The sequence below is a fragment of the Danio rerio genome, chromosome 7 (genome assembly GCF_049306965.1).
Source record: "Danio rerio strain Tuebingen ecotype United States chromosome 7, GRCz12tu, whole genome shotgun sequence".
Classification (NCBI taxonomy): domain Eukaryota; kingdom Metazoa; phylum Chordata; class Actinopteri; order Cypriniformes; family Danionidae; genus Danio; species Danio rerio.
This window is the reverse complement of record NC_133182.1, coordinates 76876678-76904401: the sequence shown is the minus strand read 5'-3', so window position 1 is coordinate 76904401 and position 27724 is coordinate 76876678. Positions and strand designations below refer to the sequence as shown.

At 36.2% G+C, this 27724-nt stretch overlaps 1 protein-coding gene across 11 annotated transcripts in view; it reads left to right on the top strand.

Annotated features, from left to right (window-relative positions):
- The window catches only part of dhx15 (DEAH (Asp-Glu-Ala-His) box helicase 15), a 53046-nt gene that overhangs the window by 3750 nt on the left and 21572 nt on the right, over window positions 1-27724 (top strand). For 10 of the 11 annotated variants that reach the window (XR_012382298.1, XR_012382296.1, XR_012382297.1 and 7 more), the window contains exons 3-6: window positions 532-725; window positions 2662-2821; window positions 8660-8878; window positions 16187-16354. Coding sequence is in view for 2 of the 11 variants with exons in the window: in NM_001115141.1 (NP_001108613.1) it covers window positions 532-725; window positions 2662-2821; window positions 8660-8878; window positions 16187-16354 (741 nt within the window). In the remaining 9 variants the exon portion in view is untranslated. Of the gene's footprint in view, window positions 1-531; window positions 726-2661; window positions 2822-8659; window positions 8879-16186; window positions 18337-18622; window positions 20406-27724 lie in introns of those variants that run through there. The other variant, XR_012382300.1, reaches the window with a different exon arrangement.

Sequence of the window (27724 nt, the reverse complement as noted above, 5' to 3'; positions counted from 1 at the left end):
AGCTGAGCTGATTATTTAGATTTTCTCAGACATATTACAGTAAGTGCGCAAAGGTCTCTCCCTCTCATATACACGCATAAACAATAAATATAACTCCAAAGCCAGAAACTAATCTTTTTTGCACTGCTATTGATGATCAACAGTAAAAATGAAACATTTTACCTCTTCCCAACAGGGAAAACCACCAAGAATAAAGAATACACCTAGTCATGACTTTGCAATCACAAAACGTCATTATAATGGAAATCAATGGGTCAAAAACAGCCACCAACATAATGAAAGTGTAGTAAATTTGCCTAGAGTATATTAAAAGTTCAGTTTTTGAAAATTTTCAAAGTGTTTTCCCAAAATATGTCAAAATAAGATTAATTACCAAAAATCATTCCATTTGCTGAAACACTGAGAAGGTTGTGGCCAAATTAAGTCTCAAAATCCCCCCAGATTGGATTAAAAACATCCCCAACAGCACACAAGGCTTAATAAAACCACAATAAGGAGCTTTTAATGGATGTTTGGACTGTTGTTTTTCAGATCCCTCAGTGGTGTGTTGACATGGTCAGGTCTCTGCCTGGCCCGAAGCGCGGCGTGGCCTGTACTCAGCCCAGAAGGGTGGCAGCCATGAGTGTGGCTCAGAGAGTGGCAGATGAGATGGATGTCATGCTGGGTCAGGAGGTCGGATACTCCATCAGATTCGAGGACTGTAGCTCTGCAAAGACCATACTAAAGTAAGTCATTGCTCTCAAATGATGTGTGTCATGAGCCTTCAATAAAGTGGAAGTCAATGCACCCTTTTCACAAGACGCGTGTAATAGTCATCAGCATCTTGAATACTTGAACGTTTTTAATATTGTGATATAAAAATGCTTTAACTTTTATTTGTAATTGTGTTTGTATTACATCATCTTTGCGTAAAGTTACTAAAAACAAATGACTATTTGTACGAGGGTGTTGAAATGCAGCGCGTATGGGGGCAGGACAGTAAATCGGATGTTGTTTTCTCTTCTGGCTACAGTTATCAGTCTCACACTATCGTTTTCCTTTTTCTGAAAGTCGTGATAACACCATTGTGGAGTTTTTCTTTTCTTTTTTTAGCAAATAGGATTTTAAAACAATTATTTGTTGCACTCTCTCGTTTACTGCACTAAAAGTTTACCAACTATGACGACTTCTGCTGCTGACTAATCTGGAAACTGGAAAATGGTCCGTTGTAGCTTTTGGTAATGGGCTAAGCTTGTAGAAATCCTCTGTCATTAAAGGGATAGTTCACCCAAAAGTGAAAAATATAACTAAAAAAAGGTTTATAACAATAAGACATCAACAGCAATAAATAATACAGAAAATAAGATGATCTAAAGCAGTTTAAGATTTACTTTTGATGATAATTCTGCAGTTTTTGAAAGACTCTTTACAGAGACTTTTAAATGTGAGTGCTTGAAAAAATTGTTTTAAGTTTAGTTGTATCCAATATAAAAGTTTATTTTGACACGATGTATGTGTGTTGTGTATATTATGCATATGTAATACAAAGTATGTTTATTTTTTTGTTTTTTTTACATACAAATTATAAATACATTAAGGGCGCTTTCACACCTAGACCTTTGTTTCGGAACCTGGTGCGTTTCCCCGGTTCGTGCGGTTCGTTTGGCATATGTGAATCCAGCAATCGGGCTCTGATCCGCACCAAAGCAATCGGTCCGAGATCGCCTGAATGAGGTGATCTTGGCTTGATTGAAACGAACTCTAAAGCAGATCGATTGTAGTGAGAAAGCAATACAATCTAAACCAGGCTATATCACAGAGTATTATGGATATGTAATAGGCATACATATGGTTATAAATAAAGAATTATGATAAGGGCGGGATGTTATTTTTACCAGTAAATAAGCATTTCATGTCAAATACGAAAATGAAAGCATGCTGAACTATTAACGAGAGCTGTTTATTCGTTAGGAAAATGGGTCTTGGTTTATCTGTTATTTCTCTCATAATGTAAAGCCTATAATGCATAATTCTAGCCAAAGGCTATGTGTGAAAAAGTCTTACCTCTGATTTAAATCTGTTGATGTCTGTGGGTGTCACCATTCAAAATGAAAGTGCAGCCTTTCGCTTATGTCTCATTGCTCCTCATCATAAATTAAAATAAGGACGCATGACAGCTGAGCGGGACTCTGCAAAATAAACCATGCAACTCTGACCAATGTGAGGAGAGTTTACTCACACGTGACTTGTATTAGCTATTTTGGTCCATTTTCTGTATTATTTACTGCTGTTGATGTCTTATTGTTATAAAACTTTTTTATTATAAAGAAGATATTTTTATAAAATGTTTGTAAATTGTGTTTGTTTTTGCCACGACAGCTAGAAGCAGATAATGGCTATCAACTCAATATCTGTCCGTCTGTCTCTCTAATTTAAATTAAAAATGGATGAGAAATGTTACCAATGTATTGCCAAAGCGTTCATAAAGTTTACATTAACACGAACACAGTATATGTAAAAACATAGTAGGCGCAGTAAATGGTAGTAGTAAAAAACAAAATCTGAATAAACTGTACATTTCAAGTACTCTTCTCTCTCTCTAGCTCTGCTATGCCTATTCTTTTGGTGTTGTTTTAGTGCTACTTGATATAAAGACTAATAAAAAGTGTGTCTTGTTTGCAGATATATGACAGACGGTATGTTACTCCGTGAGGCTATGAACGACCCCTTACTGGAGCGATACGGTGTCATTATTCTTGACGAGGCCCACGAGCGCACGTTAGCCACAGATATTCTGATGGGCGTCCTCAAGGAAGTGGTCCGACAGAGATCTGACCTTAAGGTATGTCAAACCCATCACCGGTAGAAGTAGGTGACAGAAATAATTACCAGTGAGCATATAAGTGAAGTCACAATTATAAGCCCTTTATTACAAAATATTTTCCAAATGATGTTTAACAGATTCAGGAGTTTTGCCACAGTATTTCCTATAATATTTTTTCTCCTGGAGAAAGTCTTATTTGTCACAGGGGGCTAATAATTCTGACTTCAGCTGTACACTCGGTCAGGTAATACATACGAGAAATGTAGACTTGACCATGACTTGGAAATTGAATTAACTTTAGAATTGACTATAGACCTGCTCACACTCTGAGATTTCACCCGCGGTTTAGTCATCTGAGACAAATTTGGAAAATCCTAAAAGATTCTTGAAATCCCAGGCTAAAATCTGTGATCTTTGATCGTTGGTTTGACATCCGCTTGGCGCCCGTTGCGTTCAGATGAAGTTCTGGCAGTGTCTGAAGATTATAGACACTTTCCTGCAGTGTGACAACAGCTGTGATGAGTGTCAATCCAAGAACCAATAGGAGCGCAGAATCTGATGATGCAATCCATGTGACGATTTAAATGGCCGCGGGGGAAAATGTCAAAACCGTTTTTTACTTCCTGGTTTAATTATTGAGACGCGCTGTGTGCAAAATTGCTGCTGCAGATTGTTTACGTTTGCTGTGTGAAATCATTTCAGAACACGGAATAGTGAAAGTGTCACGGGTGGATGACGTCAAACTCCAGCAAGGATTTTTTTGTGTTTGGCGCGTCTTCATTGTCGTTTAGTCTAACTTTGACAGCTGAGATCTTGCAGTGTGACATGGGAGCCATGCTTGTGCAGTCTGACATGCTGCAATCATTCAGGATTATAAACAATCTCACAGTGTGAGCCAGCCTTTACACATGCATATTTATTGAAAGGGAAAGAAAAAAGTATTTGTGCCTTAAGCAAGCATGTTTGGATGATAAAAAATATTTAAATAGAATGTATTGTATGTTTTTGAATGTTATTGTTGAGAGATTTCATTCAGGGAATAATTTCAGGTTTAAAAGGTGTTTCTTGAGGAAAATTAGAGTATTCATCTTTGATCAAATTGAACTTGTATGTTTTTTTTATTGGTGTTATTTGTGTGTTTTGTTGTACAAAGAAACTGTTATGATTAAGTTTTGTTGCAATGAATATCGCCAATGCTGCTGATATGGCATTTAAACATGAATGCATATCACATATAGAATAAGATTGTAAGTTGAGCAGGAAATGAAAAGTCATCCTCGTTATGATCTTTTTGTGTAATATTTATTTTTATTTTTCAGGTTTTATTTGCACATCAATAAAACCGAAATTTAGTATATGCAATTTTGCATCTGCAGTCTCTGAACTAATAGTAAATTATTCAAAATAAAATATAAAACAATTAATCAATGTATAATAAATACAGGTTTCAATATACATATGAATTTACTGTATTTCTAAAAATTATCAGATATTCATATCTTTTGTTTTTCTTTCTACATAATTTCTCATTTAAGCTTATTTTTGTCTCTGTTTTCTTTTTGTTTGATTAAAGCATTTCCTCTTTGCGTATAATTGACTAAATGATTTTATTCAGATTCTGCTGTCACATTGTTTTTTATATTTTATAATCTGTTTCACTTGTTTGTCTCCCGCTACTATTGATTTCATTGTTTTTAATGCTAAGATTCCGTAGCACTAAATATTACATACTACTACCACCACATATAAATATAATATTCTAAATGTCTTATTTGCAGTTACTACTTAATAACTATGTATTAACTCTGTGCTTACCCATAAATATGACCGTATCCAAATTTACCTTCTATTACTCTGTAATTACTGTATATTACTCTGTAAGCACACACATACTCTAAAATAAAAGCATTCAAGAAATCCAACTGAATTCAAAGAATTGGGGGAAAAAAGTTGCATTGTCAGTGCTTCCAAACATATTACAAAACAGAACACTCAAAATGCAAGCAGTTGAAAACATTTAATAAAAGGCAATCACGCCGGGTGTATGATAGTGCCCTTAGTGTTTGCCTTACAATTAAATTAACACCGTGATTTTCAGTACTGTCTATTTTAAGATTTTGAGTTACCATTGTTTAAAAAAACAACTTGAAATATCTAAATAAACACCATGCACTGAAAATCAATCATTTAATTTCATGCAAACACTAAATGGGCACATGCATGTTTCTGTAATATGAAATATGTAACATGTTTGCTTCTTCTGAAAATAATTTTGCATGCAGGGCAGTTATTTCTTAGTTGCTGCATAAACATGCATTGAAATGCACAGTGTGTAAAACCAAACCAACTCGTGCAGTGTAGATTTGAAGCTGCATTAAGCTGAGCCAGGACGAATGGTTCTGGTAATAAATGCAGCAGATAATTCTGCGAGTGTGTCCGTCTCTCAGTATATCCTTCATCAGACAATTCTGGATAAAGCGGCTTTCACACCTGACAGCTGTGTGGCCGTTTGCTTGAAGACAAACGTGGGCCGTTCTGCTCAGAAATGCACAGCCAGTCGCTTTAGTGGAGGTAAAGCGACTGCTGCTGGGTCAGCCCATTTGAAAGCCATCAGCCCAAGGAGAGCAGAAGCGCAGCCGGTTTTATGGCTCAGATGTGCTGGACCCATTCTCATAAAGCAGATGGGTAATGACTGCTTGTTGTCAGGAACAAATCAAAGGTTATACATGTGTTCAGAGACTGTTAAATAAGGTCTAGGTGACTCAAAGTGATCCCTCGGCCCCGCGTCCCCATTCCGCGCTAAAGTTTAATATGCTTTAAGTGCAATTATAAGGTGTCATGATGTGGAAATGTGCTCCTAAAAATGGCTCAGAGTTTTTTTTTTCTCTGTTAGAAACAATGTCCTCAGAGAGGATAAGATTCAGGAGCTTTTACCAAGAGTCGTGCAAATTGGTTTCCTTTCAAAAGCCAATTCAGTCTGTAGATCTCTTACACAAGACTGTGGTGATGCGTGTAATGGTCATCAGCTTTTTAAATTCACAAAAAGCTATACAGCTCATATGCTATTCTTTGTATTTTATTTATTCATTAAATAAGCTGTAGTATGGATTTAGTATCGGTCATCAGCTTTCAAAACTATTAAAAGGTTTTTAATATTTAGATTTTTTTTTAAAGTATACATTTATAAAGCTGTTCTTTGTATTATTATTATTAATAATAATAATAATAAAAAAAGCTTTAGTATTGATTTAGTATCAGTCATCAGCTTTTAAATCCATTAAAAGGTGTTTAATATTTAGATTAATTTAAGTATACATTTATAAAGCTGATATTTGTATTATTATTATTATTATTATTATTATTATTGTTGTTATTATTAAAAAAAAGCTTTAGTATCAATTTAGTATCGGTCATCAGCTTTTAAATCCATTAAAAGGTGTTTAATATTTAGATTATTTTAAGTATACATTTATAAAGCTGATCTTTGTATTTGTATTATTATTATTATTATTATTATTATTATTATTAAAAAAGCTTTAGTATCAATTTAGTATCAGTCATCAGCTTTTAAATCCATTAAAAGGTGTTTAATATTTAGATTATTTTAAGTATACATTTATAAAGCTGTTCTTTGTATTTGTAGTATTATTATTATTATTATTATTATTAAAAAAGATTTAGTATCAATTTAGTATCAGTCATCAGCTTTTAAATCCATTAAAAGGTGTTTAATATTTAGATTATTTTAAGTATACATTTATAAAGCTGTTCTTTGTATTATTTTTATTATTATTATTATTATTATAATTATTATTATTATTAAAAAAGCTTTAGTATCAATTTAGTATCGGTCATCAGCTTTTAAATCCATTAAAATGTATTTAATATTTAGATTTTTTTTTTAAGTATACATTTATAAAGCTGTTCTTTGTATTATTATTATTATTATTATTATTATTATTGTTATTATTAAAAAAAGCTTTAGTATCAATTTAGTATCAGTCATCAGCTTTTAAATCCATTAAAAGGTGTTTAATATTTAGATTCTTTTAAGTATACATTTATAAAGCTAATCTTTGTATTATTTTTATTATTATTATTATTATTATTATTATTATAATTATTATTATTATTAAAAAAGCTTTAGTATCAATTTAGTATCGGTCATCAGCTTTTAAATCCATTAAAATGTATTTAATATTTAGATTTTTTTAAGTATACATTTATAAAACTGTTCTTTGTATTTGTATTATTATTATTATTTAAAAAAGCTGTTGTATCGATTTAGTATCAGTATCGTGATATTTAATTTAGGTATCGTATCGAAGTCAAAATTTAGGTATCGTGACAACACTATTGCATGGCTATTGCATCTTATTCTTCTGTATATTACTTAGAATAGATAATTATGTTTCATTTATTTTTTGCCTTTTTGCCTTTATTAGATAGGACATTAATGAGACGGGAAGCGAAGTAGGAGAGAGGGTGGGGTAGGGTCGGGAAATGTCCTCGAGCCGCGATTCGATCTTTGGACACCCTGAAGTGCAACTGCACCATATGTCAGTGCGCTAACCACTAAGCCACGGGTGTCCAAACTTGGTCCTGGAGGGCCGGTGTCCCACAAAGTTTAGTTCAAACCCCAATCAATCACACCTGGACAAGCTAATCAAGCTCTTACTAGGCTTTCTAGAAACATCCTTTCAGGTGTGTTGAGGCAAGTCGGAGCTAAAATCTGCAGGACACCAGCCCTCAAGGACCGAGATTGGACACCCCTGCACTAGGCTATTGCGCCAACATTTTACCAATATTTTATCACTTTTTTTTTTTTTTTTACATTTATATTTAGATTTTTTTAAGTACATATTTATAAAGCTATTCTTTGTACTTTTTTATTAATTTATTTATTAAATAAGCTGTAGTATAGATTTAGTATCGGTCATCAGCTTTTTAAATCCATTAAAAAATGTTTAATATTTAGATTTTTTAGGTATACATTTATAAAGCTGTTCTTATTTTATTTATTTATTTAAAGCTGTAGTATAGATTTAGCATCGGTATCGTGGTAATTAATTTGGGTCTTGTATCAAAGTCAAAGTTTTGGTGACAGCACTATTGCATGGCCACTTATTCTTTTGCATATTACTTAGTATAGATAATTATGTTAACGTTTTTTAAAACCTAAATCTTTGCATTGATATATTGGAATATTTGTACACATATTTTAACTTTTTTTAAAAAAAATTTATTTAAAATTTTTTTGGTTTATAAAGCAATTTATTTTACTTTTTATTTATTTATTTGTTTAATATTTATTTAAACATTGACAGTGCTCATTAATCAATAGGGCTGGGTATCAAGTTCGATTCTATCAAGTATCGAAAAATGTCTTCCATTCAGTACCAAGTTTACAATCATAACAGTGTTAGTGAACCACGGTAGTACAACAGCAAATCTATACCAAAAATTACTAAACTAAAATAAACGGATGTTGTTGACACCCTGTGAATTACTCTATGAGAGGATATGATGTCTTTATAGAAACAAAAGTCCATATGAGTAAAACCCACAACCAGATGTTTAAAGGCTGATGTATACCTCTGTGTTTAGACGGGACGGTAAATATGACGTTGTTCTCTCTTCCGGCTGCCATTATCAGTCGCACACAGTTTTTCCCCCTTTTCTGAATGTTGTCAAAACATTATCTTGGAGTTTTTCTCTTTTTGTTTGAGCAAATTGTATTGCAAAAAATGTATTTGTGATGCTCTCCTATTCACTGCTTCATAATTTTGCCCAAAAATGATTACTTCCGCTGCTGAGAGCCAGAAATGTGAAAAGGGTCCATTTGTTTCTCCTCAGGTCATTGTAATGAGCGCCACTCTGGATGCCGGAAAGTTCCAGGTTTATTTTGATAACTGCCCCTTGCTGACCATTCCCGGCCGGACACATCCAGTGGAGATCTTCTACACACCTGAGCCTGAGCGGGACTACCTGGAGGCGGCCATTCGCACGGTCATCCAGATCCACATGTGTGAGGAGGACGAGGGAGATGTGCTGCTCTTCCTCACTGGACAGGAGGTAATGTCACTGATTTTTTTGGAGGATTTGATTAAATGGGGTTCGTTTGAAAAATTCTTGACCGTTATTTATTTTTCTCAAGGTTTGAAATGTACTTGAATTCTTAGTAGTGTCCTTGATACGATTTTCTTAGTTTATTATAAATGATTTCCTTGCCCTTGAAAAGCATAGGATGTAATCGAAAGTGCTGTACAAGTGCTTGAATTTCATTTTTCAACCCTGTGAAAAATGCAAGCATTTTACTTTTAATCCAGCTTGATGTGCTCTGGCAGCTAAGTTCATGTTTGTTAAAGAATGAATAAGAACACTAACAAAATATGCATGTTTAAGCATCCTGACAGAAGAGTCAGGGTTAAACTGGTAGGAGTTTCCCCATTAGCCTTGATTTTTGTGAGTTGAAAAAGCCAATATACTATGAAAATATTAGTTGTAAAGTAGTTGATTAGTAATGTCATAATTCTCACCAGCTGGCGCTTTAAATGTTTAATCACTGTTTGGAATTACCCATTGATTGTGGTTTGAAAAATAGTTGATTATATAATATTTGATAACAAATGATGAAATGATTGAAATAAAATAAAATAACTTCAGTAAATTGTAGTAGTACTGATAACCAGTAACATATGGTTCTAAAAAATATGCTTTTTTATGCAAATATATATATATATATATATATATATATATATATATATATAAATATAAAAAAAAAAAAAAATATATATATATATATATATATATATATATATATATATATATATATATATATATATATATATTTTTTTTTTTTTTTATATATATATTTGCATAAAAAAGCATATTTTTTAGAACCATATGTTGCTTTGGCATTTAAGTCACTTTTTATAATTGCAGTCAGAAATAATGTGAAATGGGCTACCCTCAGTCCTAGAAAATCTAACTGTTCAGTCTACAGTTGAAGTCAGAATTATTAGCCCCCCCCCTGTTTATTCCCCCCAATTTCTGTTAAACGGAGAGATTTTTATTCAACACATTTCTAAACGTAGTTTTAATAACTCTTTTTAATAACTGATTTATTTTATCTTTGCCATGATGACAGTAAGTAATATTTGACTAGATATTTTTCAAGACTCTTCTATATAGCTTAACGTGACATTTAAAGGCTTAACTAGGTTAATTAGGTTAACTAGGCAGGTTAGGGTAGTTAGGCAAGTTATTGTAGAACGATGGTTTGTTCTGTAGACTATCGGAAAAAAAACTTAAAGGTGATGATAATTTTGACCTTAAATTGGTTTTTATTCTAGCTGAAATGAAACAAATAATACTTTATCCAGAAGAAAAAAATATTATCAGACATGCTGTAAAATGTTCTTGCTCTGTTAAACATCATTTGGGAAATATTTTTTTATTATTATTTTTTTTTCTTGAAGCATTAAATGCATATTTCTCTTTTTCTCAAATCACTGTTTAGGACAGTCACTAGTGCAGTGTTTGTACTGTGTGATATTCGGCATTGCCACATTACCGATATGCATCTCCAGAGTGATTAGTCGCATGCCATTTATTTTTCAAATAAAATCCACATTTTATATAAGAAAGCAATAACAAACCTCAACTGTGTGTGCGCGTTCTCTTGTTTTGCTTGTGCGTGTATGTGTGGCTTTGTGACTTCACATTTGAGATGCTCATTATGAGGCACATTTGTCATTTGTGACATTTTTCAAGCCGCCTCACACACAACAGTTAAATAGTGCAGAAGAGATCAATGCTTAGATTGATAATGGCCATGAACACAGCTGGCCTTGGCGGAAACCTGAGAGAGATGGCCGAGAATGACCCAGATTCAGCCCTGAAATTAAGCCATTTATTATTTCACGTCTCTTGCAACCAGTGCTCACCTGAGCGCAGTGGTGGGTCAGGGACCCACCCAAATGATAAATACGGTCACACACGGAGAAACGCCAGCGCTCCCCCACTATATACCAGCATCACTTCTGTTTCTCCTTTTGCAAATATTGTACAAATTAGCCTAATTTTTCGTATGCTTTATGGAAGGAATAATTGACAGTGGGCTGTTGAATTATTAGGAAATTAATTCACACCTGAGGTCATTGTTACACCTCAGGCAGGAGTGTATTAATCTGTTTATACTTTAATTCTCACACCCAAAGCCACCGTTCAGATGTTGTTTTAGACATTTGTCAGGTTTTTGTTCTTAAACTGTTTCTGTGTGTAGGACTAGTTTCTTACACATCTCGTCTAGGGCTGAACAATAATTCGATATCAATACATATCGCGGTACATTTTTTTTCAATAACGGTGATGTGAGTTTTAAACTCATTTTCGGTATTTCGATATAAATTTGCATATAAATACAGGGCTTGAAATTGCGACCATTTTGGTCGCATATGTGTCCGAAATGCGACCTATGCAAATGTCCGCTAAATGTAAAATCTAATGCTGTACACATCATCGCTAAAGAAGCTCGCCTTAAGTTTACACTCGACTAAGTTTACACTGAAACTGCGGCTCATAACAAAAACCATATTGCACCAGGGTTCATCGCGAGAATCCTGCTCTTCCTGCTCATAAATTGGTGCGGCTGACTCGTATGCAAATGAAGATCAGCTCATAACGAGATCGAGCATTTAAAATGACACAAACCGAAATCAAAACTTTTTTTTAAAGAGTGATAGAACTGAGACTTTCTATTGTCCGGTCTTTATTGAGATGTATATTATTTTTCTATGTAGTTACTGATGACTGTTTTGCAGCTTTCAGCATTGAATTGAATGATTTATTATAGCCTTTCGTTTCTTTTGTTGCAGAAATAGTATTTATTGATTTGATCATTTTCATCATCATTAATATTCTATAAATATTAGACATTCATTTTGGAATTATAGCTTTATATATATATATATATATATATATATATATATATATATATATATATATATATATATATATATATATATGCTGAGTCTGAGAGTTTTATTCGATAGTTTTTCACATTTCTTTTTTGTAAAGGCTAAATACAAATAAAAAGTAAACATAATTTGTTTACATTATCAAACATAAATTGTACATTATCGAATGTGTAGTTTATAAACAACAGCAGAAGTAATCATTCTTCGTCTTCATTTTATATATTTAATATTACTTTTTAAAAATATAATTTAGGTTTTTTCTTTAATGCATAAGAAAACTGTATTTTTTTTTTTAAATGCATAAACAGTGTAAAGAAAATCAACTGGTATTTATATAGTAACCAAAACAATGTATCAAAAAATAAATAAATTAAACTAAATTAAAGTGAATGAATGACAAATTATTTTTAAAAGTAGATTATAGATACATAACTTAATGGTTTCATATACCAGCAACATTTCAACCATTTAAACAGTTATAAATGTTTGCTAGGTTTTTTCTAACCTGTGTAGCTATGGTTCGTTCATGTTAAGAATAAATAACTAACTGTTGTCATTATGTTTGAACTTTTGGGTCATGTGATTTCATATTTCGCACTTTTGATCTTCCATTAAGGCCACATATTGTGTATGAATGCGCTCTGAGTTTCACTGTACGTTGTGCAACCTTTCTGGAAACGTTTCAGTCCACTGGAAGAATTTTGTGATTTGAGACAGCACTTAAAAGGGCTGACACCCTGATCAGTGCACTACTGAGCAAGGCTGCTGATTGAGACGCAACCAAAGAGTTAGCAATCCAACAATCCACTGCTAAGCAGACTGTCCGAGTCTATTTAAAACGGTACTTCCTCCATTAAAGTCTCTCACTTCCATTCTCAAAGAGAAGTCATATCTTCGCACCAATCCACCTAATCAGCTAATTTGACACCCTATTTATTAGCGGCAGACTCCCGTCATTAGTTTCTGCAGTGGCTCCGGTCGTGTACATCCGTTTTCATTTGCAGGTGTGAGATTGATCGCTGGCTCATTGCGAAATGAATGAAGTAAGTTGCAGTTGGAGTGTCTCCACCACCATCGGATGATAATTGAGTGGAGATTTATTGATGCGCAGGATTGTTCTCTTTGCTGTGAACTAATCATTATCAAGTCCAGAATGTCAGCGCATACAAGCCAGTTCATCCTCGTCCTGCACGGACCGATTCTATGTTTAAACTTTTGATGCATTGAACTGTGCGTTTTTTTTAGTGGCTTTTTATGTTAATGTTACCCATCTACTGTTTTTTTTTGCATAACAATAACCCTGCTTTCTAATGTGCAGGTTTCACACAACCAGTTTGTGTTGGTGCAGCATGAAGGAACAGATACATTTAGTGTCCAGCTACAAGTATTTAGGCTTTTACTCGAACAGGAGCTATCCTTCCAAGCACATTATAGGCATAATTGTATTAATCTATTGTAAATAATACAGTAGTTTTTTTACCGTATATATACATAAATGCAATTAATCTCCTCAAAGTTACATTATAATTGTGTCTAAATGCTGTAAATTGGCTTGTAATGCATTGCTCGCAGATACATGCCTTAAAACCACATGCAAATGATCAACTTTTTGGTAACTTTATAGGTAAACTTTGCAATTACTCCACTAATCATGTATGTTTTTTTTTTCCCAACTGTGGCTTCTGGTCAAATATAGTCCCAACTTGACATTGCAGATCATTCAGTATGAGTATTGTGGATGCTCACATTGTAATATCATAATCATGTTTACCCTAATTAATCTTATTTTTGGTTCAACTTGCTGTCTATTAAGTGGTCAAAAATACAATAGAAGTCATTGGGAACTAACTATTTGGTAGTCAAAATTTTACAGTGCTTTTTTTTTTCTACATAAAGTTCTATCTGCAGGAAAAAGTCATAAATATTTCCAAAAATGTACTTATGATGGCCTAATATTACTGTTTAAATTAAACATAAATCTTCTGAAATTCCCACTAGCATTTGGCTGTTTGGCCATGGCTTTGGCAGGCTTATAGCAGTGCTAGTGTTGCAGGTATTCGCTTTGTTAGCTTGTTAATGTGCTTTTAATTGGGTTAATGGAGTTCATATGGACTTGGGCAGTTCAAAGGCTGCTGTGCTTAAGCATTTCCCGTCTTAAGCAAGTGATGAGACTAATGATCACAGCGGAGTCGGCCATTATATTTCACCCATTTAAAGTATGATTGAATACGTTAAAATCTAGGCCAAGAACATGGTTCTTAGGCTGGTCACATAACAGCTCATTTTGCTGCTTTAGGTCACCTCACTTTAGTCGAGCAATTTACGTGGTTTGTCCACTCTGTTTTAGAGGATAAAAAGCTTCTATATCTTCTCTTGTGTTCTGCTAATTCAACCAAACTCTACAGAATGACCTAACTCTGTCGGCTTTGCGCAAACTTTCAAACAGCAATTAGTTTTAAACCCCACGATCTGTCTGAAAGAAAGGAAAAAACCCTCAATGATGGGCTGGGGGGTGTTATTTGTTCAACTTTGCTCGTTCAAATCAGGCCTAAATTACCACTGATTAAGATTAGTTTACTCCTTTACGTCGGTGCCATCTAATTTGCATCTGCAGCATGTAGATTAAAGCGGCCATTTAAAATGTTTTCCTCCACTATTGTAGCGTGCCCGCTGCGAGGAGCGTGGGATCTGGATTTGGCGTCCTGCTCCAGGTGCAGGCTCTTCTGCATTGGCACAGCCTCGTGTCCCGCTCTCCCCAGTGCCTTGGCAGCACGGATAGCAGTCCTCCTGACAGCTGCCGCTTCCCAAGGGCTGATGGACTATTAATACTTTGGCTAATTTGATCAATCCATTCAGATTTGCCTTGTCCTGCTCCGTTGTGGCAGAGCTTTGATTAAGATGCACATGGCCACCGGCGCCATTTTCTGCGCATATTGTACCCCAGGGAGCTTTTTCGGCGCGTGCACAGACTACCGTTCCCGGGATATCAGCAGCGTGCTTACGAGCTTTAATGCTTTTATGGATAAATGATCGGCTATGCCTTCTTAAATACGCAGTGAAAGAGTCTCAAGTAAAACGTCTATGAGATATTCAGGGCCTTTCAGTGTTGCAGTGCATGTCTTCATATCGATAACGGCTTTATTAAAACTGCCTGAAGTTTTTGTAGAGATCATAGCTGGCATGTTTTATCATCTCTCTTTCCTGCTCAAGTCGCACTACCCGCATTGACCTGAGGATGGTGCTACTGGATAAGCTATAAACTCCATTTCAGTGCCAGTTTTGATGAGCAAAATGTGCTTGTGTATGAAAAAAAGACACAGCTTCGCAGTTAATACCAGGCATTTGTCAAAGTGAATGAATTGTCTGACGAATGAGGGAAGGAATTTAGTAATTGCGGTCTAGATTTGGGCTTTATTCTGACGTTCTTTTATAATGTGTAGTTAATAGTTCAGTAAGTGCTTTTTAAATATCAAGCTAGTATCGTCTCTAATTATCTGTGACGGCTGTCATGTATTTCTAGATTTCAAGCCACCATGTTTGTGTACGTTCAGCATCACTTAACGGATCTGCTCCTGGTTCTGCATCGCTGCAGTTTTCTCATCTCGCATTAGCTCTACTACATTGCCATCTGGAATAATAAAGCGTGCGTGTGAGTGTACACGTGCCCTTGTGACTGCCGCTGTTGATAGCTCAGCCATAGGGATCTTACCCAAGCACCATGCACGCCTTGCACTCCAGTTCTCGTTTTCTCACTTGGTTGACATAACTGGCTCGTCAAGTGTATCGCAACTAAACCACCCAAGCCTCAGTGGTGCTGGTGCGTTTCCAGCATCGGGGAATTGATCCAGCAGTTAATGATGTTTGTAAAAGGTTGGAGATTAATGGCTTGCTGATCCAAAACCAGTTGATATGAGATGAAGTTGGACCAACAGAGGGCAGATCGTCGCAACTCGCTGATCTGGAGTGTCTCATGTTGTGAAAGCTTATGAATTGTAAGCATTGTTGTCAAGTAACACACCGTTCTCCCTGTCTTTAAAGGGATAGTTTAGGCAAATTGAGAAGTCTGTCATGGATTTGCTTGCATATCGTTTTTATTTTGGTGGTTTTAAAGCAATGGTGGGCTTAAGTTGCATTGGAGTTGGAAAAGTCTTGAAGATATGTTTCTAGTTAGTGGTTTTTGGATCCAGTTGGAGATTTGGAAGAACAAATCAGAAAAAAATATGCAATGATACAATGCTTTTGTCACTGCTTAGATTGCTAATATATAAATACGTTGCTACTGTTTGTAATGCTTATTATGTTGGATATACTTTTCGAAAATACTTTTTGCCACTTGTTTTGGCTAAATTTTATACTTAATTTTGGTCTGTGGCCTTCTAACTTTGGTTTGTTTGCATTTTAGGAAATCGACGAAGCCTGCAAAAGGATCAAACGTGAGATTGACGATCTCGGCCCTGATGTTGGAGACATTAAAATCATCCCGCTCTACTCCACACTGCCACCACAGCAGCAGCAGAGGATCTTTGAGCCTCCACCGCCTCGCAAACCCAACGGAGCCATCGGCAGGAAGGTAAACATGAGACTCTGAATAACGTGATCATCACAAGATCATAAATAGTCAACTGATCTTTGGCAAACTCAACATGTTTGTGAAGGGTATCACTTTTAGTCCATGGGGATTGTTTATTTTTATTGTCTGATACAGTATTGAAGAAACGAACTACACTCCTTGTTTCCTTTCATCCTCATGCTGTTTATTTTTTGCTTTGGTTAAAGGGGTAGTTCACCAGTAAACTAAGACAATTTACAAAGTATTTACTCACCCACAAGTAGTGGCAAACCTTTTGGAGTTGAGCAACAAAATGTATAGAAAATGGTTGTCAATGGCAGTCAGTGGTAGTCTTTGGTTACCAGAATTCTTCAAAGTATCTTTGTGTAATTGTAATTGATGACAGAACTTTTGGTTTTGGGTGAACTATCCATTTAACTACCCTTTAAGTACATTGAAAAAATGATGAACACACAACACACACATAAACAGCAGTCAACATTTTCAGATCAAAACTGACCTAAAACTGTTGAACAGCATCAAATTCTTTTCTTATAAGCTTTTTGATCCACTTCAAATGTCGACTACTGTCTGTATGTGTTTTATAGTTATTGCATCACAAGTTCACTCAGTCAAAATTTTCAAGCAAAGTATATTAAGAGTTTTTTAATGAAAACAAAAAGGTTAAAACGACATGAGACTGAATGATTTTCATTTCTTGGACGAACTGTTCTTTCACATTTGTCAGCGGGAGATTGTCAAACAATCAAGATAACTATACATGATTGTATAGGCTTCTTCAATCCATTTAATGAAAGAAGAAGAGGAGGAGAGAATGACTCAGATCTGTCTAGTGGAGGGAAAATAATGCGCAAGAAATCATGGAAATTAGGTTTACTTTTCTCTCTCTCTCACTCTTCCATCTTTAGCTTTGGTATTGCAGTGACTCATAACATATGCTGCTTTTGTCAGCATATGATTCTTTTCTCTTATCCTGGAAGGAGAAAAATTACTCATCCTTCTATCATTTGAAAAGTCTTGGAGCTGTAATGCTTTATTTATTTTTATTGTGGAGTCTGTTTTAGACTGCTTGCTTTCACTCCCTCCTGTTCTGCTTCCCGACATGAATATGGTCATTTGGCATTTGAGTCGTGTTGGTTTTTGTAAGAGCTCATCCACTGTAAAGTGTCTTTCCCTCCTCTGTCATTCTTTATTCTTAGCACAAGGTTGTGCTGATGCAGTCGTCCTTTTGTTTTTGTCTATTCCTGGTTTATTGACCTTACACTTCATGCACGAGCGGGCGAAGCCATTGCAATCTTTTTGGCTCGACACTTCCGGTCTCTTGCACTTCCATTGGTTTTAGATGTTTAAAAAAGGTCTCGTTATGCCACTTGATGTTGCAAACTGATATTTTTTATTATTCTTAGTAATTTCTCCTATATGCGACTGAATTGGTTGCTCTGAAACAATTGCAAAATCGAACACGCCTTTATGTTGAATAAGGTCAGTGGGGGTGCACCAATCTAAAAATTCTGGCCAGAAACCGAAACCGAAAGTGCTGGATGCAAATGAAACCTGAAATGCTTTGTAATAGTGACTTACTTTTTTAATTAAATTAAATAATGTAATCGTTTTTTAAGACTTAAATTTTATTTAAATGGAAACACTTTAAAATAATTGTCAATTAGTTAATAAACAACATGAATAAGCAATTATTAATACATTTATTGCAGTATTTATCCATATTTTTTAACATTATTTAATGGTATTTAACTTAAAGAGCACCTATAATGCATTATAAAAAGTCATATTTCGATTTTTGGGGTCTCCCAACAACATTTTGATCTGCATGCAAGGTCAAAAAACACTTTCATTGTCTTATAATATGCAATCATTTTTACCTAATTATTCCAACTATTCCGTATGATTTGTTCAGCATTCATTTGTTCCCAAACCCCTCCTTTGCGTGATGCTAATCTGCGCTGATTGGTCTGATGACTAAAGCAGGTCGCACACCAGAAGCGCCGCGCAGCGCCATACATTTTAGAATTCTAAACATGGGTTTCTATCAGGATACACACACCGGCGCCGCAAGTCGGCGGCTGTCGGCGGCGCCCGTCCACGGCTTAGGACGCAGTTCATTTTTCAGCCGCGCCACAAAGCGCCATCTGATTAGTTTCATGTTAAATATCATTCGAATGTGCGCGTCTGGTGTGCGATACTTTAAACTGTCATGTGCGCGCTGTGTCGCGGCGCCGAGCGGCGCTTCTGGTGTGCGACCTGCTTAAGCCTGCTGAGATTGATCGACTGCTTTTAGTGTAAGACTGAAAGAAGCGTCCACCACGGTTTTAAAATAGCCAAAATACAGAGTATATGAGTGTGAAATGCAGTTACACACCAGCATATTACTCTATTTTTATCTATAACCCTAAGTTTTATTCTTACTGTGAGCGCTGTGAGTCTGAGAATAGCGCATTATAAAGGAATCGTGTTATTATTCTTAATTAATAACAACGACACACATTCAGTATTAATCCACGCAGTGGCAGGTTTTTGAAAACTATTTTGAAAATTGACGGCTCCGCACGCGTGTAGGAACAGCTGATGGTGGCCCTTGCAACATCAAAAAAGGCAAAGGATCGCGAGCTCAGACACATTTAAATCGGTAAAGGAAGAAGCACGTGTCGCGTTTTCAATGCTGTTTGGGCTGAAATGGTAAATGCCATTACAAAACAGTAGTATCATTCTGTACTATGTTCGTTGTATTTTTTTGCGCAGATTTTGCTTTTCTGGTGAGCATGTGCTGATCATACACACTAAAAATACTTTCTCAACAAATCTAAGTTGATCATTTTTACAAATTTAAGTGGACTGAACATAAAACAGTAAAGCTGCCCCCCCCCCACCTCCCAAAAAACCGTAAAATTGTTTTGTTTTTACTCATTTTAAATATGTAGTTTGAACAAGCAGCAACAGCCATACATTTGATTGCATAGATAGTCGACTGGAACATTTAGCTATTTTTGGTGGGCCTGAAAACTCAGTGCTTCTCTATTATTATACTTCTCTCACAAACCTGACTACAATATTGAAACACCTGCTGTCTGTGTGACTGGTTTAAAAATGTGACAGAATATCACATCTGATCATCAGCTATGAGTTTGCAAACATTTAGCCGAACATCTGACGAGGAGTAAATCGAGTCCTCTGACAGAACTGCTCCTTTTTCATTATCGCCGGCGACATTCACTAATGTCCTAATGAGCAAACGCAAACATTCAGCCATCCGCACATTCCTGCATTCTTGTTTCTTTAACTTGATGGCTGTATCTGCAGTCTTAAGGAAGTCTTTGCTGCGTGCCTGCGTTGTGTGTTTTGATGTAGCGAACAGCATCTGTATCCACTGCTTTAGATGTCAAGTATCTGCCTCCTCCATTCCCCACCACTAGGGCATTGTGTCATTTCATCTGTCCCCTGACCACTTCCATGTTTAAAGAGGCTCTGGGTTCTCTTAGGTTTGATTACTCTTAAGCCAGGCCATAAGCTGCTTCAGAAGTTCAAACATCTGCCGCTGTTTGCCCGCGCTGTTCTGAAGAAAATGAAAGTGGGCCTGGATTCACGGGGGCTGATGTGAATATGCTGCAACCCCTGTGATGGTGGGAACTCAGAGCTGCTTATTGAGAAGCAGTGGTATTAAAAAAAAGAAGTGGCAAGACATTTCATGGCGTTTGTCTCAATTACGGCTGTGAAATATATCATTTCAGCATCGATATCACAATGTACGCATCTGCAATAGTCACATCGAAAAGATATGCAATGTTGACTCTGAATAATAGTTGACAAGTAGCAGGATTCAACTCTTAAGGATTTTTTCTAGTCAAACTGCCATGTTTAACTATTATTTTCACCTTTTGGACTTTTATGAACTCAGAATGATGGAATTACTGTCTAACAGAGGCTACATGTGCTGCTGAAGATTACAGACACAGATGAGAGGTTTGCTCAGAGTGTCGGCTATATTTTGTGTTGTTTTAAATAAAATAAATAAGGTCCTAAATAAGGACTAAATGTCTGCTGTGTGTAGTTCTTCTGTAGTTGGTTACATATCGGAGACTGTAAGGGTCTGTATGTGTTGCATCTATTTATTTATTTGACACTATTGCAGACATTACAATAGGCTATTTCGCACTGTCATTAAACTGCAGTTATAATCTAATCATATTGATAGAAAAGTTAGTAATAAACATTTATACAGAAGTATTTATGTCTGTAAAGCATGTGTTTCGTGAGAAGTGCTTCTCCTATGATATATATAAGCGACCCGTACAGCTTTACTGTAGACATTTTCTCGAGCGAAAATGTTGACTGAAACTTTGACATACACCGCGCCCACCAAAACGGTACCCTTGGTAGTGGAAACGCAAGCCTGATAAAGGTTACCTGTACCGACCCGTTACGTACTGTACCACTCAGTGGAAACAAGCCAAAACTTAATGTTGTTCATAATGTTATACCTGTTATTTACAGCCTATGCAGACATCAATCGCCTGCATGCGCGCGTCCTCTCAGTAGTAAAAAAAGCAATGCGTCAGCTCATGTGTTATTTTGCGGCTGCAAATACGTCATAACATTTAAGCAGAAATTAAATTTTTGAGTGAATCATACCTTATAAATAATGTATGTGACACTTAGCGCCATTTGAACGACATGTCGGTCCGTGTTGCTGTGAAGACTTGTGCGACCACAAACTCTTGTCGATATATCAGCAAAAACTAAAAGTACTAAGTACATTTACGGTTAACAAATGAATGTTTTTGTATTTGATAATAATGCATAATGTTTATTATTAGGGATGTGTACCAAAACTTGGTACTTCAATATCGGTATCGGTGCTACATTATAAAACACGGAAGTATCGATAAGCTCTAACGTTAACGGTTCTGCTATCAGTACTGGAAAATTATCGCTGAATAAACATTACTCGCGGTAGCATAATTTAACTGACCAACCTTTTCTAATAAATATAATCGGGAATCTTCCCATCTCGATTGCAGAAAGCATGCTGTTCAGACCCATTTATTCTGATGCTATATTTTGGCCTACCTTGGCTTCCACTCAAAACATTTGATGTTTTACTCCTCACTCCAAGCAAAGTCATAAAGCATGTCTTTTTAATTTGAAGACAAGTCAGTTGGTTTTAAAGGGTTGTCGATACAGCCCAGTAAGGATGCTAATGTTTAAAGCTTGTTCGCCTCATGCTGCTTTAAATCCAGAGGTACAATAGAATTGCACTGTTGCTGAAAATGTTTGTTTGGTTCAATACAGAAACAGACAGACAGGAGCCGTCTCTGTTTGTTTGCTACTGCATGTGCTTTCATAGTCGCATTTAATTCAGTGTGATTTGAAGGCAGGGTCTCCCTTATCTGCACAAATATGAAATACTCACAACTGTGTCTGGTCAGCTTCTGTCATAGCCCAGAAACAGCCTGAAGAGAATCTCACATGAGGTTAAATGGAGGTGTTTATAGCTGGTTGCCTAAATAACAGCACATCTGCTTTGATGGCACATGCATCGCACTGTAATATTATCACCTTTTCTTTGAGTATCACAAAAACGCACTTTTAAAAACTTTTCATTTGCAAAGCTTGGCAATCAAACGTTTGAAGCAAGAGTGAGGTTTTTTGAAGAGTCACCAAGGATGCATTTGTTTGATAAGAATAGATTATTTTAAACAACTTTTTTTCTATTTAAGCATATTTTAGAGAAGCTGAATTTTCACATCATTACAAAACATTTCTTCAGTGTCATGATTCTTCAGAAATCATCCAATCTCACTATATTTGGTAAACGTGATATTTAATTTATCTTGTTGTCTTTATCTAACAACATATTTCTTTTAAATCTATTACATGTTCTCAGGTAACGTGTTTTGGCTGAGCGCAAAAATAAGTTAATAATATATTTGTATATGTATATTGACTGATTGCTTGCCTTTTATTTCCTATAATGTATTGCACTTTATACTTGTATAATGACCATTATTGATCATTAAAGCTGATATTCAGCAAAAGAGAGGGTATGTTTTGTATTTTAAAACTGGACTGTGTGTAGGCTACTTAATATTGAGGAAAAAGCCCCAATCAGATGCAATGAATGTTTTCAGATGTCTCCCCATCCGCACAAACACAGAGCAGCAGTGTTTTAGAATGAAAACAGCCTCTCCAGCGTTTACAAAACGCTCTATTTTCAGCACTTAAAACCGTAACCGTAGCAAAACTTGAGCGTTTTATAAAGTGTGAACTCTTGAAACGCCAAATTACAAAACTACAGTATAATGATGAATAGCGTCATGAAAACTGATACGAGCTTAAGAGACTTTATCTGCATAAAATGGTAATTATTCCAAACTTCTGAATTGTGTCTTGTGTCTCCCTTGCAGTATTTTTCTACTAAAAGAGATCATTGTGGGCTTTATTTGAGAGAATTGAAAATGCACTTATTCAAGTGAAATGTTGCTGGCATTAGCCTTGTTCGGTCAGCCTGCCAACTTTTTTTTCTTTTCTTTTTTTATTTCCAGACCACTTGCGCATGGATCATTGCCTCCTAAAAGATGCAATTTCTCAACACCTCATGGTTCAATGAGTATGACTAAGTACTTGTAATGCATTTAGTGTTTTTGCCGTGCTATTCATTCCAACGGCGCTCACCTTTCGATAATTTCCATGGCTACCACTCTGGAATATATTTCACCTCAAAGGTCTTTCCCAGGTGGTCCTGTTTTCTGAAAAGGATGCCGACTGGTTAGGAACCCTCATTTCTTTTTATCGTGTGTCTGCAACGCTCCAGACCCCGCTGTCATTCAGTGGTCTGTCAGGATCACGCTCTGTGGGCATTGGGTCGTGGCCCTCAGTCTCCAGGCTCCAGATGGCCTTTTTTCAGTCAATTCTCTCAGCCTTTCCATGAATATATAGGCAGATGATTCTTTTCAGAAGCTGAATTACATCAGGTCAAAGGCTCCGTGAATAGAGTTAAAAACCCCTCCGCTGCATTACCAAGCCAAGCATTTTGTGGCTTGAGAAAATCCACTTATAAAAGTAGGATTTAAGTGCCTCGGAGGCATTTGAGGAGGCAGAATTACGTGAAGTATGAGGTTTGTCTCCATTATTTGTTTTTCTGCTAGTAATAAAGGCCAGAAAGTTTTATGCAAGTCTGAATTTACATTTGAGCAAATTTAAATTGCAAAAACTTTTTAGCGGAGCACGCCAAAGCAAACATTCCTAATAATATTGCTCCCACTTAGCGTTAGGAATTCAAACAAACCCCTAACCTAATGAATTAAGCTTGAAGCTGTAGGCATGAATTATACCTCATATCGTGTGTTACTGGAAGATCATTTTTCAGTCAAATAGAGAAAAAAAATACCCCAAACATGTTGAAGGTGGGACCTAAGCTGTGTTTAGGGACTGGAATATCAAAGGCTGCATCGACACACAGGCACATTTTTATTTTTTTTCACTCACATCTGACACAGATTGGAATATATTTACATGCATTCTGGGGATGCATTAAGACTTGCAGTGTAAACACATCCATAGAGAGCTGAAGCTGGCATGAAATGGAAATTCACACAATGTGTTTTGATTTCGAATGATTCATCTGTTTGAATGCATCTTTTAGTGAAACGACAGACTACTTTCTGTTGTGTATGCTTTCTCCACTCCTTTTTTGTGACTGAGCGGATGGAGAGTGTGTAACATTATTAAAAACATTCCCTTTTTAATAAATTCCTCTCATTCACCATTGGTCATCTATTAAGTTAAGACAGTCATTTTGGTTTTGTTTAAACTTTTAAGTCTCATCAGTAGTGGGAAAAGCTAAAGATATCCATTTTCTACCACTTCCAGAGGTAGTCCATTTGATTGGATTGCTTTCATAGTGTACAGTCATGTTGTCGGATGCATTTGAACAGCCACAGAAAGCTTTTTCAGCCTGCTGACCCCATCACATGATTGTTGTAGGACGTGTTGTGAGAAACGCACCAATGCAAGGTATTCATACTTCGCTGCGTTGTACCCAAACAAGCATTTCATCAAAATTGTACTTGCCATTCACATTCCTTGAATTGGGTTGCTTTGCGTAAAGCTGTGTACCATGGGTTTGTTCATTCAATAGTACTCATGCGTCACACTGAGTGCTCATGTGAAAGTGTTCTAGAGTACTGAAAGAAGAGGAAAGGGTGTCTATGCAATCTGAACACAAATGTTCAGGCTCATTTGATTGCATGTTGATTCCAGGTTGAAACAGGGCCTGTTGATTAAATTTGACTCAAAATAATACGTTGTTTCTCATGCTTTTGAAGGAATAGTTCATCTTCCAATGAAAATTAGCTCATAATTGACTCTTTCTCAAGTCATCCATGTTGTATTGAGCTTATTCCTCACGAACCTAGCGGTGATGCCTTTGGAACATTATTGGCTTGCGGCTTCCGGTCTTATCCACTCCCATTTGGTTTTCAGATGTTAAAAATCACTTGTTATGCTGCTTGGTTGCACGTTGATATTTTCTACGTACAGTCATAAACGTAAGTTTGTAGAGCAGGGGTGTCTAAACTGTCTCCTGGAGGGCCTGTGTCCTGTAGAGTTACAACCCTGATCACACATAATCAAGCTCTTACTAGATAAACTAGAAACTTCCTGGCAGGTGTATTGAAGCAAGTTGGAGCAAAACTCTGCTGGACACCGGCCCTTCAGGACCAAGTTTGGACACCCCAGTTGTAGAGCAAGTATTTTTAGTTTTCTGCTATTTGTTTTTCCTAGTGATCTCTCCTATAGGCAACTGAAATGGAAGATCTAAAACAATCACAAAAACAAGTGCACATCCGCATTGCAGAATAAAGTCAATATGACTTTTTGAATGTATAAAAAAATAGTATCTAGTAGTTTTAAATTTTATTCTAGCTCTTCCATGCTATTTTAATGGCATTGAACAGTGGCTTTTGTTTTGAAGGATGCAGAAGTGCGTTAATCCATCATAACTAGCTTGCGCCTGCGGGTTAACACGTCTTTGTGTTTTACTCAAATCACTACCGGTGATGACCAAACGCATAGTATGTGCAGCATTGTTTGAGTAATATACTGTTTAATTATATATATGGTAATGCCAACTAGTGTTGTCCAAAGTATCGAGTTTGATATGAGTTGGTACTGATATTTTAAAGATCAGCAACATCGCTAACATTTTAAACTCTATTGAGCACGTTCTTAAACACAGCTGATTAACCGATTTGTTTACATTCTCAACGGTAATGACTAATTGGTCATGAAGGTCATCAGTTTATTGCTCTTCGCCGCCGTTGATCAGCAGCATTTAAGAACATGCGCAACAGCGCTCAAATGTTAATGGAATTCAACATGATTTATTTTAGTACTGATTGGGACCAAACTCGATACTTTAGACAAACCTAATACCAAACCAGCTTATTTTCTTGTTCGTTGTTGTCTTCTGTGGTTACAGACTCTCAAAAATGCATCTATTCTTGGAGATTCTGCTACGACGTTATACGTTGTGTATGTCAATCTCTCATATCATGCATTCACGTTGTAAGAGGCTAAATTATCCTATGCATTTGTTTATATGACAACATGACTTTTGATATGAGATTGCAGAAGAAGGGTTTGACTAGAAATGTACAGTTTTTTTTTACCAACATACTAATACCTTTTTAGGCATTCGGCAAAACTACAGTTCAAACCGCTGTGGTTAAAACCCATTCTTACAACGTCACAAAAGTCAGTGATTGGAGATTATCATTGGAAATTAGAAGCATTTTTGTTATAAAAACCCATTTGTCCACTTCAGAAAACATGCATCAACACTCTTGAGGCATATCGGTTAGTTTGATGAGAGATAATTGGAAGCTTCAAAATAAAAGTCACTGTCCACCACTGTTATGCAGCATGGAATAATCAACTATACTGTGCTCGCCTGACAGAAACAAGTCATATACACCAAGGATGGCTTGAGTGTGTATTAATTATGGAGGTACTGTTAATTTTTGGGTGAACTATAGCTTTAATTTAGGCCAACAAGCAGCTATTACCTTTACGAAGTCCTGAAGCTCGTCCCAAAGCTTTACCTGTGTTCTCATCCGCTGTCATCTCACCAAAGCTGGTCCACCGTCTCTAGCTCAAGGATGATTCAATATGTCACTACACCACACATGATGAAGGCCACCTGTACTGTAAAGGGACAGGGAGAGCGAAGGAGCGAGACGTGGCATGAATAATAGAGTTTCTTGGAGATTTGCTTCTCCAGGGAGGGGAAGATGGCTGCATGCTGTGTGCAGACATGTATCTCGCAGCCAAAAAGAGCAGTAGTAATGTGTCTGGACGGGCCGCTCGGTGGAAAGCAGTCCAGCTCAGCCAGCAGACTCCCGATTTGACTTGATTGCAGCAACTGTTGCCTTACTCCCCTGTTGGGTTGTATTAGTCTTCCAGCTTGCGACAGCTCACTGAAGTGTCTTTAAGGATTTAATTCCCACAGATTTTTTTTTTTTGCCTTCTCACCCACTTCCTCTCCAGAACTTTTCCTTATAATTTGGTTTGCCCAAAAGCAGTGCAGGACTGTCTAACCACCAATGAAATATACCAAAAAAATATCCTGCTGGAGTGAAGAGTTAAGAATACAAAAAAACCCTGATATGCTAAGTATTCAACTTAGTCACATGGCTTGTCCTGTACTGCTTGTGCAACTGATATGAATGATTCCTCAAATTGTGCTGCCTTAATAAGGTAATATTTCTTTTGGGCATTTAGGAGTATGGAGGAGATGTTGAAAGAAGAGCTGAGCCATATCTACAAAGGAGAAATAGCATAAAGAGTTTGCAAATTGCAGTATTTTATGCCAGAAACTTTCATGTACCACACAGAACGCTTTAGCAACGTTCTGAAAACCACTTGGAACATCTTCAATCTCTCAGAACCTGCAAAGCATTCAGAAGACCATAGCACCTGTAAAGCATATTAAAAAGCACTTAGAGAGTCGGCGCCAATAGCCTAGTGGTTAGTGCTTCGACACAGCAGACTGACGTTTAACCCAAGACTTTATTTTAAAAAAAGTGCAACAAGTATTGGCAAAAATGCCGTCATTGTAAACGGTATGTGAACAGTATGTGATGTGCTTCAAATCTATTGACTTGATTTTGGAACACTTATGACAACCGCTTTGTTCTTTTTTTCTTTCTTTTTTTCCTCTTTTTATTTTCTGAATTAAAATAAAGTTAAAAAATAAAAATACTCAAAAGCTGCTCGACTCTTCAATTGTTTTGCATTAACTGGTCCTGCTTGCTCAAAAATCAGCTGCGCATTGATTTTCCGCTTATTTTTGGTCAT